Below are 15,247 nucleotides of genomic sequence, written 5' to 3'. Positions count from 1 at the left end.
CAGTAATGTCATTAAGGCCTCGATAATCGATACATGGTCTTAGACCACCGTCCTTCTTGCCAACGAAGAAAAACCCAGCTCCGGCAGGTGAAGTAGAGGGGCGGATGAACCCCTTTGCCAGGTTGTCCCGGATGTACTCGGTCATGGCTTGAGTCTCAGGCAAGGACAACGGATAGGTACGACCACGAGGTGGCATCTTATCAGGTATCAATTCAATTGGACAGTCCCATTCCCTATGAGGGGGTAAGATATTTGCTTGTTGTTCAGAGAAAACGTCGGCGAACATTTGATATTCCTTGGGAATGGCAGAAGAAACTAATGAAACTGTCTTTCTCACAGGTCGAATTTTTGGAAGACAGGATTTCTGACAGTCCATACCCCATGACAGAATCTGCATAGAACTCCAATCAATCCTGGGATTATGTTTACGTAACCAGGGTAGACAAAGAACAATTTCTTGAGAGGCCTCTGATATCACCAGGAATTTTAAGGACTCAGAATGAAGTGCCCCAATTCGGACCAATACAGGTTGAATCTCTTTGGTGACTATCCCGTTAGTCAGAGGGCGTCCGTCTATCGAGGTCAGAGAGATAGCATGGTTGAGAGACAAACAAGGTATCTGAAATTTATCTATGAAACTAGACATTATGAAATTTCCGGCTGCTCCTGAGTCGATTAGAGCAGTAGCAAAGACAGGTTTGGGTTTAAGATCCAAGGCTAGGGTAATCGTGAAATCTTTAATTTTTGGAGACGGGTTCATAACTCCTAACTTGATGTCTCCAGGGTCCGTTAGGATTTGGCATTTCCCGGTTTAGGGGGGCAGGAGATCAGCAGGTGACTAGACTCTCCGCAGTACAGACAGAGGTTCTTTTGCATTCTTCTCTGATGTTCTTCTTTGGAGAGGTGTGTATGATTCACCTGCATAGGCTCCTCTTCAGTAGGAGAAGGAATGGGACGGGTAGAAATGGAGGGGGTAAATGACCTTTGCCGGTCAGTTCTGTTTTTTTCAGCCTGACGTTCCCTGAAGCATAGGTCAACTTTGATACACAATGAAATCATGTCGTTCAGATTAGTAGGAAGCTCTCGAGTGACTAGATCATCCTTTAGTCGGTCTGACAACCCATGCCAGAAGGCCGAGGTGAGGGCTTCCTCATTCCATTTGAGCTCTGATGCTAAAATTTGAAATTGCACGGCATATTGACTGACAGGACGGACCCCTTGTCTCAGTGTCATGATGTTTGATGATGCTGATACAGTACGCCCAGGTTCATCGAAAATCCTCCTGAAGGATGACACAAAGCCTGCGTAATTATCCAGCAGTGGATCTGAGCGCTCCCAGAGTGGGGAAGCCCATTCCAAGGCCTGACCGGATAACAGAGAGACTATATAAGCCACTTTAGTTCTTGCAGTTGGAAAGTTGTCAGGCTGCAGGGTAAAATGTATGTCACACTGATTTAGGAATCCTCGGCAGAGTTTAGGATTGCCGTCAAATTTATTTGGTAAAGGAAGATGTAAGCAGGGAGATGATCTGCCTCCTGTATTCCCAGACGCTGATGCGGATGTAGATGCTGGTACTTCAGGGGTAGAAAAGGAAGTTTGCAAACTATCCTGTCGCTTGGACATCTCTTGCAGAAATTGAGCCATCTGATGCTGCATGTTTTCCAGATTTTCTAAATGACCAGAAATGCACCGAAACAAATCCACTCCTGACTCCTGATCCGTGGCCGGCTCCATGGGGCCAGTGCAAACTGTGATGTTCTGGGTTGTTTGTGGACCCGGGGTGGTAGCAGGAGCGAACACAGAAGCAGATTTGACAATAAAACTAGGATTTTTAATAAGTGCTTGAGTAGACATATAATGGCAGTAAATAAAAGTCCAGGAATATATAAATGTGCACAAGAGTTCTGTGGTGGGAGTAGAAGGGTTAATGTCCAAGTAGGAATAATTAGAGCTGTCCAGGTGTGCAGGTAGTGAAACTGAAAATAATCAAGCCAGGTTTGCAGGTAGTGAACTGAAAATAATCAAGCCAGGTTTGCAGGTAGTGAACAGAAGCGCAGGATGTCAGCAGGCTCAGGCACTCAGGTATGGGCAAGGGTGATGGAGGAAGCGGGGTAGTCCAGTGGGAGCTAGGAGCTGACAGGCAGACAGCGAATTCACAGGAACAGGAAAGCACAGAGAACTCCCTCTCAGCTAGGCTGAGATACATGTTGCAGTGGCAAAGAAGGAAGGCACTGGCCCTTCCTAAATACCCCATGCCGTGCTGTTACTGGCCGGAGGGAACATGTGACTCACCAGGAGTGGCCAGCCGCATCACATGGTCAGAAGGCAAGATGGCGGCGCCCATGCCAAATGGAATGGAGACGCCGCCAGGCCTTACCAGTGCAGAGACTGACAACAGGCCCGCACAACAACGCGCGCAGTCAAAGCCCCCCACCAGACACCAGCTCCGCCACCAGACAGCCCGCGCCACAATGACCTCACAGGTAACACTCGCCTAGCGCCATGCTGAAATACCCTGGCCGTGACAAGTCCATCTCATAGGGGGTCTCTCCATCTCCCCCATCCCCCATCGTGCTATACATGAGTCCATCCTATAAGGGGTCTCTGCATCTCCCCCGTCCCCCATCCTGTTATACATTAGTCCATCCTATAGTGGGTCTCTCCATCTCCCCCGTCCCCCATCCTGCTATACATGAGTCCATCCTATAGGGGGTCTCTCCATCTCCCCCGTACCCCATCCTGTTATACATTAGTCCATCCTATAGGGGGTATCTCCATCTCCCCCATCCCCCATCCTGCTATACATGAGTCCATCCTATAGGGGGTCTCTCCATCTCCCCCGTCCCCCATCCTGTTATACATGAGTCCATCCTATAGGGGGTCTCCATCTCCCCCATGCCCCATCCTGTTATACATGAGTCCATCCTATAGGGGGTCTCTCCATCTCCCCCGTCCCCCATCCTGCTATACATGAGTCCATCCTATAGGGGGTCTCTCCATCTCCCCCGTCCACCATCTTGCTATACATGAGTCCCTCCTATAGGGGGTCTCTCCATCTCCCCCGTCCCCCATCCTGTTATACATGAGTCCATCCTATAGGGGGTCCCTTCATCTCCCCCTTCCCACATCCTGCTATGCATGAGTCCATCCCATAGGGGGTCTCTCCATCTCCCCCGTCCCCCATCCTGCTATACATGAGTCCATCCTATAGAGGGTCTCTGCATCTCCCCCATCCCCCATATTGTTATACATGAGTCCATCCTATAGTGGGTCTCTCCATCTCCCCCGTCCCCCATCCTGTTATACATGAGTCCATCCTATAGGGGGTCTCTGCATCTCCCCCGTCCCCCATCTTGTTATACATGAGTCCATCCTATAGTGGGTCTCTCCATCTCCCCCGTCCCCCATCCTGTTATACATGAGTCCATCCTATAGGGGGTCTCTCCATCTCCCCCGTCCCCCATCCTGTTATACATGAGTCCATCCTATAGGGGGTCTCTCCATCTCCCCCGTCCCCATCCTGCTATACATGAGTCCATCCTATAGGGGGTCTCTGCATCTCCCCCGTCCCCCATCTTGTTATACATGAGTCCATCCTATAGTGGGTCTCTCCATCTCCCCCGTCCCCCATCCTGTTATACATGAGTCCATCCTATAGGGGGTCTCTCCATCTCCCCCGTCCCCCATCCTGTTATACATGAGTCCATCCTATAGGGGGTCTCTCCATCTCCCCCGTCCCCATCCTGCTATACATGAGTCCATCCTATAGGGGGTCTCTGCATCTCCCCCGTCCCCCATCTTGTTATACATGAGTCCATCCTATAGTGGGTCTCTCCATCTCCCCCGTCCCCCATCCTGTTATACATGAGTCCATCCTATAGGGGGTCTCTCCATCTCCCCCGTCCCCCATCCTGTTATACATGAGTCCATCCTATAGGGGGTCTCTGCATCTCCTGACTGTCCTGTAACTCACTCCTGATATTATCCTAAGTGATTCTGTGTCTCTCCTGTTGCAGATGCCCAGGATGAGGCCAAGGAGACAGGAACAGACGCAGGTCCTGATAAGCCACTGATGGAATAGATCCGTCCACCACCCGGAGGGAGCAGTGACCCCAATATGTGATTGGGGAGCCAGGAGGAACACTGAGGAGCACTGCTGTAACATCTACCCCTGCTCAGTAACAGGCAGAGCGCAGACTATTCCTCCTCCTCTGCAGCACATTACACACAGCTATCTGCAGCCACTGCTGGTACATCTACCCCCTACTCAGTAACAGGCAGAGCGCAGACTATTCCTCCTCCTCTGCAGCACATTACACCCAGCTATCTGCAGCCACTGCTGGTACATCTACCCCTGCTCAGTAACAGGCAGAGCGCAGACTATTCCTCCTCCTCTGCTGCACATTACACCCAGCTATCTGCAGCCACTGCTGGTACATCTACCCCCTACTCAGTAACAGGCAGAGCGCAGACTATTCCTCCTCCTCTGCAGCACATTACACACAGCTATCTGCAGCCACTGCTGGTACATCTACCCCCTACTCAGTAACAGGCAGAGCGCAGACTATTCCTCCACCACAGCACATTACACACAGCTATCTGCAGCCACTGCTGGTACATCTACCCCCTACTCAGTAACAGGCAGAGCGCAGACTATTCCTCCTCCTCTGCATCACATTACACCCAGCTATCTGCAGCCACTGCTGGTACATCTACCCCCTACTCAGTAACAGGCAGAGCGCAGACTCCTCCTCCTCTGCAGCACATTACACACAGCTATCTGCAGCCACTGCTGTAACATCAACCCCCTACTCAGTAACAGGCAGAGCGCAGACTCCTCCTCCTCCTCTGCAGGACATTACACCCAGCTATCTGCAGCCACTTGCTGGACACTAAAGAGAAAAGGTGGTGAAGTTTCCCATAGCAACCAGAGTCTAGTTATTGTTTATCTATCACCTTCTGTAACATGAGAAGCTGATTGGTCGCTACAGGTAACTTCTCCGCCTTTTCTCTCTATGTTTGATACGCCTCCCCCTTGGAGACATTGCGTCTAACTCTGAGTCGGGCTCTGCTGCGACCACAATCCAGTCACCACCCAGAACGCAAAATACATTCCAGAGTCCTTGCGGCTAAATCAGTCCTGAGACACCGCGGGACACATGTGCTGTGCGACTTTTATTGTGTTACAGATGCAGTCGCCAAAAATTGCCAACTTACCTAGGCAATGTGCCCAATATAGAATCAGCCCCATCAGACAATACAGAGAGCGTTCATCTGCCTATGGGATGTGCGCACAGAAAACAAGAACAGGCATCGCCCACATAAAATTGGGAATCCATGGAATATGGTCGCCTACGTGTATCATTGAAGTCCATTCCCGACCGCACCGAGCAATACAATGAATGGACTGTCGCTGCCCCAGACTATACATCCTGAGAATTGCAGCATATAATCGTCTCTCTGCTAAATGGTGAAACAAAAGGAGAACTTGGAGATAATTTGCTGTCACTTTGCGCCTCTGCAGAACATCCACTCTCCCCTGAAATCAGATTTATGTGACATTTAGCTCTATCTTCACTCATCTCCCCCATAAGGAACAGGCCCAGACTGACAGCGGTGTCTCCATACAGCATGCGGTGCGCATGAGCCGGGAAATGCGCTGGTGGACAAGTCAGCGCACTGCACACATTAGGAGGCATCAATTATCCTCTCTGTGTTGTTTTCTCTTGATGCGCTGAGGCCATCCGTGGCCTGTTGTGGCCTCGATAACAGTGGTACAAATTTATTATTAAACTCTTCCCCCGTTACATTGTTTTTGCTCCAACCCCCGATACTTGTATTTCCCCCAATACTTGTATTCCCCCGTAATGATACTGAATTTAAACCTCTATATGATCCTGTATATAGCTTCTAAGTCCTGCCTATACCTTCTAAATCCTGCCTATACCTTCTAAATCCTGCCTATACCTTCTAGAATTGTTGCTATTTGCATACGCAGTCATACAGTAAATAAATGCCTTCAGACTTTGAAATGTGTTTCCAACGCACAAAGGTTATTATTCAACATAAAAACAGTAGGTTACACGCTGTGATCTAAAGACAATTTAGCGCAAAGAAATTATACAGACCCAAGGTACAGTTATACATACGCACGCGCTCTGGGACCAGTTACCGGCATCTACAAGAAACCTCAATCAACAGCATCAGCAAGAAGACTCCTGATTGGGGTCAGAGAGCACATATATACCCTTACAGAAATAGGCAATGCAATAGAGAGGTTTGTTGTGATCCCATTGGTTCTCCGTCACAGTGCTTCTGTTACAAGACATTTAACAGGTCAATTCAAATGGACACAGATCAGCCTCCTACAGCCTTTTGTCTCCTTTTTCCCGCCGCATGCAAATATAAGCTGCTAACATTACAAAGTACATTTTAGTGTTTTAACTCTCTACAGTTCATAAGTTGCAGACGCATGTCGCGATCTTATCACCAATGACACCGGAAAGCTGTTGAGACAGAGTAGATCAGTACAACGCCAAACACGGTTTGCTTATCTTGTACTAAACCTTAGATATCAAAAAGTCTTTATTTCACAACATTAGTAATAAATGAATAAACCTTGAATATTACACTTTGAAGCTATGGAACCTTTTATGTGAGTGAGCAGTGTGTTAGTATTAGGGGTTTGGGAAAAGATGCTAGTTAGGTTTATGTAGCGAGGACTTTTAACTTAGGGAAGATGCGTACGCATGAAGCTAATAAACAGCGTCCGTACGCGGGGTATTATGCATTCTCTAATGTGCGTATTTTTAATGTATGTATGGGGTATGGTGAAATATGTGATCGCATGATGCTAATAATAGCATCGCCATATGTACTTAAGTGTGAATTTCTCTAAAATGGCGCTGGGCGGCCATTCGCAAGATGGCGTCATGCAGATCTAATTTTTTAAGATGGTGTCTTGTGGCCATTCGCAAGATGGCATCATTCCAATCCAATCTAATTTTTAAACTGATTCTGTCTCAGCCAATTATCCGGCTTCAACAGTCCACCCTTTGATAGCAACCAACATGCTATCATACACTGATCTTACATTTAATTTAGGCTTACATTAGGACATATCATTTTAATGTTATATTATGGGATGGTTCTTAATCCATCAGTAATGGGTCTTTAAGAGGGGGCATAAAACTACCCATATATGCACACCGCGGATCCTGGAGGATCATGGAAATGGTGTGGGGATGCATCTATCCTATAAAGGAAGTCTTGTGGGGGAGATAGGGACTTACATTATTTGAGGTGTTTTAGAATAACATTTTAATAATACATTTTATGCATGTCTAAACATAATACATTATATGATGGTATTTCCTAGTTCAGGGTTGTAGTGCAGTTCTACATTTACCTCAGTATTCATATTGTGATTGCTAACCACCATCATAATGTCGTTCTTCCGATTTACCTTATCTTTACATTTTCCACACTTCAACACAGTAGGAACACACCTGACACATATGTCAATTACTATGATGACAACCAGTATGAGGATCAGGAGTTTACCTATGCTTGCGATCATTTCCTGGACCCACTCTCCTAGACCTGAGAACCATTTCCCTGGGTTCAACCATGAAACCCATTCCTCTACCTTCTCCTCCACTTCAGCCACTGAAGCATTATGGTTATTTCGAAATTCCCATTTTAGCTGCAGAATTTCATCCATCTTCCGGTCTATTACCTCCTTGGGGTCGCTGGTATCATTCGTGACATAAGTGCAACTCTTTACTCCAAATTGGGTGGCCAAAGTTACGCAGTACCCTCCCGTGACAGCTGTTAAATAGTTTAACACTAGACTGTGTTGCACCAGTTCTTTCTTATACGCTTGCAATTCCCTACCTGTATACCTGAATGTGTCATCATACATCTCGGTGATATTATCTTTCAATTTAGCAAGATCTTGGATATATCTAAAATGTAATGTACCCCGAGCGATCCTGGTGGGATCCAATGCTACTAAAACTTGAAAGCCAGTTGTCTCACTAATTAACTGAGTGGCTTTATGCACATCACCAGGTATCATATTTCTTTTGCCTCTGTGTTCATACTGCGTGTGAAGATATGGTGATGGTGTGTTTTTATGAATACCAAGCATTTCATCATGTGTGAGGGTCATAACCTCTGGGACTACTCTTCCCAGGTAACACAAACCTTTGGAACTTGGAGAGAGCCACTTATACGCTTTCCTTCCACATATAAAATATACATCATTGGGGAGAACATATGGAATAGTATGCATCATTATCATCACACACATTTCCCTAGCAAGTGATCCTACTTCAGGGTCTCCCATTTGACACATACAAGTTTATGGTTGCAATATCGTGGCACAATATCCATCTGGTACCCTACCAACCATTTCTTTGGTGTTACTCAGTGTATGTTTATATCGGAAGTGTCTTCCACCTGATCTAATTTTGCGTAATAGTTCATAATTCATAAACTCTCGGTCAGCCCTTTGTGAGAAGGTCATCGTCTGATTATTCCCAGTCACTTCCCAACTTCCTGGTTCATTGGAGTTGGTGATGTTTAAACATAAAAGTGTTTTATCTACTTGGTACTGGTGGAGTTTAAAATGGGGTGGTTTGGTATTAAAAAACTTTCCGTCTAGTGCATGCCCTCTTTGTGATTCTATAATTTTAGAGACATTTAATGGGAATGGCACTAAGCCTACATTTTGCTGTTCTTGGGGCACGTGAGAGCACACCCAACAGTCAGTTTGGTTAAAAATTTTGCCCACCATGGTGTGATAATCTTCTAAAGGATACCCACCCAAATCGGATTATACTTAGGTTGACAACGCTGGATACATCTCTCATCAATTACGGACCCACAGAACTCACACATTCAATACTCCTCAGATGATAGACCTTCACACTGTCACCAAGTATCCAAAATAGCAGATCTCTTAACAATTACAGTACTAAGATTGGTCAGACACTCCCCTGATTGGCATAGCACTCCTCCTCTTAACTCCACTCCATCAGCACTGCCATCAGCTCCCATCTCCTCTATCGGTCTCCCATCACAGAAACCAGATATCCCTGAACAAACCAGGATGATGGAAACTCTGGAAGAGAATATGAAAATGAACACAGCAGACCAATCCATCGCCGCAGCAAGGAGCTGCAAATTTCTTTAGCTCAGGTATCTCACTACAACCTTTTAATTCTCCCGAAACAAGCTCGTGATCAACAGGTCCAAGCTATAAGCCTTGTCCCCGCCTTGTTTCTCCACTGGTTGGTTGACCTTTTTGCAGTGAGTGGAATGGACCCAGGTATCTCTCTCGGCCACCTTCAAAGATGTGGTACTCATCAGCAACACCTGATATGGACCCTCCCAACGATCAGTCAAACAAACTGAATGTAAGAAATTTTTGATCATAACATATTCTCCAGGTTCAAACTCATGACAGTTAGTTTCAGGCATATCATGTGACAACAATTTCAATTTCTGCTGTTGCTGTTTTAACTGTTTACTCATTGATATAAGATACCTTACAGTTACCTCGTTGTTACCCTTCAAGTCTTCCTGTGGACTTATAATCAAATGAGGTTGTCTACCAAACAGTATTTCAAATGGGGACAGATTTAGAGGGGGTCTAGGAGTGGTCCTTATGCTATGTAGGACCAACGGTAATGCTTCTGGTCATCCTAGTCCAGTCTCTGCCATGATTTTACTTAGTTTATTTTTAATAGTCCCATTCATCCTCTCTACCTTGGCACTGGCTTGCGTTCGGTATGGGGTGTGAAGTCGATTATTAATACCCATCAGTTTACACATATTTTGTAAAACATCACCTGTGAAATGAGTACCCCTGTCACTCTCGATAATTTTAGGGATACCGTATCTGCATACAAACTCCTGTACAATTTTCTTGGCAGTAAACGCAGCAGTATTGGTGGCCGCTGGGTATGCCTCAACCCAGTTGGAAAACACGTCAGTGCACACTAATACATACTTAAGATTCCTGCAGGGTGGTAATTGGATGAAATCAATTTGAATTACCTGAAAAGGTCCGTCAGTCGGTGGAATGTGGGATGGTTTGGTAGGGATCGTTTTCCCAATGTTTTTCCTCAAGCAGGTCAGACAAGACATTGCTCTCTTTTCCGCTTGAGAAGAAAACCCCGGTGCGCACCAGTATGCTCTCACCAATTTGCACATACCTTGCTTTCCCAAGTGAGTCAGACCGTGCGCTGCCTCAGCCAGGCTGGGGTAATATGCCTTGGGAGCTACTGGCTTACCCTGTCCGTCCCTCCAGAGGCCTCTTGCCCACATCCCTTGGACTTCCAGACTGACTTTTCCTGGATAGAACACAAATTTTGCATCTCAATTAATTTCAGCATATCAATTGTTTGAAAAGACATAATTTGTTCCGTTGGTAAAATCATTTTTAACCCTGCTGCCCATTTTGCAGCTTCATCTGCTCTGTTGTTGCCCAGTGACACCGGATCATCCTCACATGTATGGGCTTTACACTTAATTACTGCCACCGTTTTGGGCAGTTGAATTGCTTTTAGTAATGGTTTTATATGTCTGGAATGTGCAACTGGTGTGCCTGCTGCTGTCATAAAATTTTTCAGACGCCATAGAGCTCCGAAATTGTGTACCACTCCGAACGCATACCTAGAGTCAGTGTAAATGTTAGCAGATTTGCCTGCTGCCAATTCACACGCTCTTTTAAGTGCTACTAACTCCGCCACCTGGGCTGAGTGAGGAGGACCAAGGGGTTCAGCTTCTATGATGTCTGTGTCATTTACAACAGTATAACCTGTACATAATTCACCTGTGTCTATTTGTCTATGACAACTCCCGTCCATGTAAAATGTCACATCCACATTCTCTAAAGGTGTATCACGTATGTCAGGTCGTGCAGTAAAGGTCTGGTTCAGATATTCCATACAATCATGTGCATCAATATGTCCGCTGAACTCACTTCCCGCCAGCAACCCGTCTCCCTCCACCCTTTGTGCATCATGTTGCACATATGGTAAATCAATATGTCCGCTGAACTCATTTCCCGCCAGCAACCCGTCTCCCTCCACCCTTTGTGCATCATGTTGCACATATGGTAAATACGTTGCTGGGTTTAACGTACTGCATCGTTTAACAGTGATGTTTGCAGGGGCTATTAGAGCTAGTTCCCATTTTGTAAACCTAGCCGAAGAGACGTGTCTGGTTTGAGCAGAGTTCAGCAGAGCAGATACAGCACGGGGAGTATAGACAATCATATCATGGCCTAGTACCACATCCTCACTCTTAGTGACCAATAGAGCGGTTGCTGCTACACTTCTTAAACATGTTGGGAGTGATCTTGCCACAGTGTCCAATTGTGCTCTGTAGTATGCTACGGGCCTACTGGCATCACCATGTTTTTGTGTGAGGACACCTGTTGCGCAACCATTGGCTTCCGTACAATACAAATCAAAAGGTTTTTCATAAACAAGTATTCCCAATGCAGGTGCTTTTGTCAGACTATCCTTAAGATTAAGGAAAGCCTGCTCTGATTCCTCTGTGTGTATGACATGGTTGGGCTTTGAGGAAGAGACTAATGACCTTATTCAGAGGCGGCCATATGGTCTACGACAGCATGGCCGCCTCGATGTTTGGCCAGTGCGCATGCGCACGAGGGAGCTGGCTCCCACGTGCACATGTGTGAGACCCGCTACGACCGACAGCGCCGGTTGTAGCGGGTCTCTTTCCAAGGGGGGCGAGCTGTCGATGTTGATTGACAGCTCGCCCCGTTTCGAAGGCAGGCCGGGGGGGGTGGCAGCCCAAATGGAGGCGTTCCCATGGAAACGCCTACCATTTGGGGTAGGCCCCACTGACATCACTAGTGATGTCAGTGGAGAGCTTCCAGCTCTGACAGAGCTAGAAGCTCTCTGGGGCTTACGACAAGTGAGACCCTACCCTAGGGTCTCATCGTAAGCCCCGATGGTCACGATGGTCTATGACCATCACGACCATCACCCTAGCGGTCGTTAGAGCTGTGGGTGTAAACCCACAGCCTAACGACAGAAACAGAGGCGGGTGGTCAGGATGCAAGCAGCCACCCAGTTTCAGAGCGACCGCTTGCATCCTCCGACCGCCTCTGAATCAGGCCCTAAGTCCTGTAATGGCAAGGCCAAAATTGAAAAACCTGGGATCCACATTCTACAGTATCCACACATTCCCAAGAAGGTATGAATTTGCTGTTGGTTCTGCGGTAGTGTCATGTTCTGTATGGCCTGGATTCGATCAGTAGTTAGATGTTGTAACCCCTGGGTTAGGCAATGTCCCAAGTATTTTACTCTGGATTGGCACTGCTGTAGTTTGTCCTTAGCAACCTTGTGTCCTGTTTGCGAGAGATGAAGCAACAAAAGTTTAGTATCATTTAAACATGACATAAACGAATCAGAATATAGCAATAAATCGTCTACATATTGTATTAGAACAGACCCATTGGCAGGTTGAAAAGAGTGTAAACAGTCGCGCAAGGCCTGGGAAAAGATACTGGGGCTGTCTATGAAACCTTGGGGCAATCGTGTCCATGTGTATTGTACACCCCTGTATGTGAAAGCGAATAGGTACTGACAGTCAGGATGGAGAAGCACAGAGAAGAAAGCAGAACAGAGGTCAATGACAGTGAAATGGGTTGCATTTGGTGGGATCTGCATGAGAATGACAGCTGGATTTGGCACTACAGGAAATTGGCTCTCTACCACCTTATTAACACCTCTAAGGTCTTTTACCAGCCTATAACCCCTCCCACCACTCTTCTTTACCGGAAAGATGGGACTGTTGGCTACACTGGCTGTAAGAAATAAAATTCCCTGTTATAACAATCGCTCAATTATGGGATAAACCCCTAATTCTACCTCCTGTTTTAGTGGGTACTGGGGAATTTTTGGAGCTTGCCTACCGCCTTTTAAATTTACCATTATGGGGCTTATGTTTGTCTTGTCCATCCTTGGTCCAAAGTGAATCTGGAATTTGGGATAACATTTGATCTACCTGAGACGGATTTTCACTTAAACTGGTAGAGTGATATATTATCTTTGGGGGAATGTCCAACATATCCCTCACCTCGTGCTCAACTCTCTCTGGGATATCTAAAAATACACCATCAGGGGTAGAATATATGACACATCCCATCTTACATAACAAATCCCTTCCCAGTAGGTTAGTAGGAGCTGCCAGGAGGAAAGAATGCCTGGTATGCAATGGCCCGATAGTGACCTCTGTGGATTTTGTTAAAGGATAATGTTGCACTTTACCTGTAAATTAACGGGAGATTTTATCACTGACCTGGTTGCCCCTGTGTCTAAGGATAAGAAAAGGATATTTAGTACCAGCTACATCAACCATCATTACCGGTTCTTCCCTAGTACTTCCCGCTAACCTGACTATCTGTAGACTACAGGTATGACCTGACCCCTAGCATTGGCTCCCACTCTCCAATAAAGCATTAATGGCCACAATTGGAGCTGGTGCCTGTTGGACATTTGCTGGTCTCTGTGCATACCCCTTATGGGGATATCTAGGTACTCTCTGGTTAGGGGGTCCTACCCTTTTTACCATACAGTTCTTACTTAGATGTCCTGGCTGGTCACAATTAAAACACTTTTGTGGGTGGCGTGGATTTAAGGATTGTTGTGTGGGTTGAGCAGGGGGGAAAGGTGGTGGGTATGGGTAAGGATATTGAGGGAGAGGATATTGTGGGGGATATGGGGTTTGTGGATAGTACGGGAATTGTGGCTATGTGTGATAAGTGGGGTAGGGCTGTGTTTGCGGTGGTGTGGGATTAGTGAGGATGTGTAACTGTTCAGGTGCAGGTGTGGGTGCAGGTGTGGGTGCAAGTGTGGCTGTTGGCTTTGATGTTACCGTCATTCCTTCTAGAGCTTGAATACTGACAGCCATTAGTTTCTCGCTCTTGGTCTCTCTCTTTTTAGAGATGTTCTTGTCATATTCAATTGTGGATTATATGAGGGTATCTATTGTGACTCCCCTCCAGCCAGGCTGTGAGGTCTGAACCTGGGTCTTTAGGTTCTCTTTAAGACCATCCATGAGTATAATGACAATCATTCCCCTGTGGTGAGTGCTATCTGTAATATCTTCTAACCCAGTTTACTGGGTGATAGCCTGCAGAGCCCGGTCGCAATAATCTTCTGCAGTTTCACTCTCCTTTTGTTTTATGGTGAAGATTTTGTTCCAGTTAACTACTACTGGAAAATATACACCCAATTGATTTACAATGCGGGAAATGTTACCTTGATTAATTTCGTCTGTTAAGGGAACATCTCCATCCAATACACAATCCGTGATAAATTTTGTCATGTCGGTATTGCGTGGTAGACAGGCCCTTAACACCACACGCCAATCTTTGACATTTGGCTAATTCCTTTTTGGGATCAGGGAAATCATTCATTATGGAATTTAGCTCTGCTCTTATCCAAGGACAATGCATTACTACTTCCCTTGTGGGCACTACTCCGTTCGCATCCGCATTCCCATTTGGAACAGTTATTGTCCATATGGGATGCAGACCGGCCGCACTGCTACCTTTGACCTTATTACCTGGCTGGGGGTTTAATCTGTTGCTGCTACGTATAGGGTAAACAACTTCCTCTACGGGTGCAGAGGATGTTAACACTTCCTGTGCTGTTACTGATGGAGATGGTGGCACCACTTGTGATTGTCGTGGTAGAGCATCTAACATGTGTACAGCATGGGAAATGGCAGACATAACAATAGGCTCATTATCCACATCATAAACATTTTCCATATGGTTACTTAAAAGAGGGTACAAATGACTTGTTACATTTTTATTGTTTTTTTCAACACCTGTACGTCAACATAGGGTGGCGGTGGTGCGCATGAACCACTGGCAATACCTTCTACAACGCTACCTCGCGGCTCGCATGCATTGCAATTTAGCGCTGCAGGTGTTTTCTCTGGTAACATGCTCGAGATGCTAGTTTGCGTCGCTTGCATACCTTTAAGCTACGCATCCCCTTCATGCTGCCATAATTTTAAACATTCATTATATATTACCTTTTTCACTTGAGAACGCACCAAACTGATGTGATCCCGGACACTATCTAATACATCCTTATCAAAGCTGCCAATTCTGGGAAACGGCCTTACACTCTTCATCGTCATCTTAAACCATATATCACAGTACCTTATTGCATAAGCACCATACTTAGTA

General features: G+C 46.2%; 1 protein-coding gene across 1 annotated transcript in view; it reads left to right on the top strand.

The window, feature by feature from the left end:
- LOC148505737 (tyrosine-protein kinase-like otk) overlaps nucleotides 1-4,081 on the top strand; it is a 157,662-nt gene extending 153,581 nt beyond the window's left edge. Inside the window, exon 6 of the mRNA XM_088447798.1 lies at nucleotides 4,017-4,081. Within this exon, the coding sequence (XP_088303924.1) occupies nucleotides 4,017-4,081 (65 nt within the window). The remainder of the gene's footprint in view (nucleotides 1-4,016) is intronic.
- The last annotated feature ends 11,166 nt before the right edge of the window (nucleotides 4,082-15,247 follow it).

Source organism: Taudactylus pleione, unplaced genomic scaffold (genome assembly GCF_031769625.1).
Source record: "Taudactylus pleione unplaced genomic scaffold, aTauple2 ptg000440l, whole genome shotgun sequence".
NCBI classification, from domain to species: domain Eukaryota; kingdom Metazoa; phylum Chordata; class Amphibia; order Anura; family Myobatrachidae; genus Taudactylus; species Taudactylus pleione.
The sequence above is the reverse complement of the archived record's forward strand: the minus strand, read 5'-3'. Positions and strand labels throughout refer to the sequence as shown.